We start from the raw sequence: 1,306 nt of genomic DNA on the forward strand, positions 1-1,306 counted from the left end.
TCAAACATGTTTGGCGCGCCCATGCGTTCCACGCTAGCTCAGCCGCTTGTATCCACCTGTTTTTTACGTATTTGTGTCCCATAGTTCAAAATGTTTTACCATTTGGCCACTCACGTCAACATCAGCATGTTTATTTCAATCAAATGCAAGATAACTTGCGAAGTTTCATAAATTAACGAATAGTGGCTGCAGGTGTACTGGTCTGCACCGCATGAAGTCAGAATTTGTTTTTTTTTTCGTGTAAGACTTTGTTCAAATAAAACTCACCTTGTTGAGCGTCTGTATTGTTTTCAAGAAAAGCCAGCAACAGCACAGAAACCATTAGCCAGTTGAGAATGAAAAGGCAACAGCATTTCATACTTGGAACCTAGCAATATAAACTTTCATGCATTGTACAACTTCCTTCACAAAGGGTTGGCCTGTTTTAACTTTTTGGAGTAATGAGCTGTAGTTATTCATTAGCCAAACTGGAAGTTCCAAAGTATACAACTGTTTTTCAAGCGACTATCAATAACATGAACGGTCACTATGAACAAATATAACCTGGAAAAAACATGCGACATATTGTAAACATCAGATCAAGTATGAAAAGACAACTAAATTAGATACCTTTTTGCCAGTTTGTTCACAAGTTACTAAATAAGGTACGATTTGGTCATGCAGAAAAGAAAAAGAACCCTTCACTTTATTAAGTTCACTCGTTAGCTTTTTTAGATAAGTAATAAATTGGATGACTATAATGGTGGTTTATGGTTCGTAATTTAGCGATGCAGGTGAATGATTACAATCGAAAATTTATCCGGCAGTGAACTGATGCTTGTCCAATTCAAACCGTGACGAACTGAGTCGGATCAGGCGAAAACTGCTCTTACCTGATATCGCGTCGTGAAGTCTGAGCTTTAAGCAAACAGGATTCGACTTTACTTGCCGTAGAGTTTAAAGCTCTCAGATAAGTAGATTGTTTGGTTCTGAATCAGGTCGTTGATGTTCGTTCTTAAAGCGAGAGATAAAATACGGCCAAATGATGCTTACCATTTTACCATAATTATGTCGCGCTCACATATGTTCGATTTCTGGGTTCTTAATTAAATTGAATTCTTATGTACTTATTGACTGAGTGGGAGGGCCAGACGGGAAACTATTTGGTCCGCGCGCCACGACCGAAGGCCAAATATTTTCCTGTCTCGCCCGACCTAATCTCAGTCAAAAAGAACTCTTTAAACCAGTTATGAGTACTCAGAAGATGAAGTTTGGACAAAAAAAGTTACGAGGTTGCATAAGAAATTTATCTAATACGTTGTTTGCA

At 38.2% G+C, this 1,306-nt stretch overlaps 1 protein-coding gene across 1 annotated transcript in view; it reads right to left on the bottom strand.

Annotated features, from left to right (window-relative positions):
- The window catches only part of LOC137981817 (fibrillin-1-like), a 21,607-nt gene extending 20,564 nt beyond the window's left edge, over window positions 1-1,043 (bottom strand). The window contains exons 1-2 of the mRNA XM_068828863.1: window positions 873-1,043; window positions 268-367 (exon numbers count right to left, since the gene is read on the bottom strand). Coding sequence (XP_068684964.1) covers window positions 268-358 — 91 coding nt within the window. The 5' untranslated portion in view covers window positions 359-367; window positions 873-1,043. The remainder of the gene's footprint in view (window positions 1-267; window positions 368-872) is intronic.
- Between the last annotated feature and the right edge of the window lie 263 nt (window positions 1,044-1,306).

This window comes from Montipora foliosa, chromosome 13, assembly GCF_036669935.1.
Source record: "Montipora foliosa isolate CH-2021 chromosome 13, ASM3666993v2, whole genome shotgun sequence".
Classification (NCBI taxonomy): domain Eukaryota; kingdom Metazoa; phylum Cnidaria; class Anthozoa; order Scleractinia; family Acroporidae; genus Montipora; species Montipora foliosa.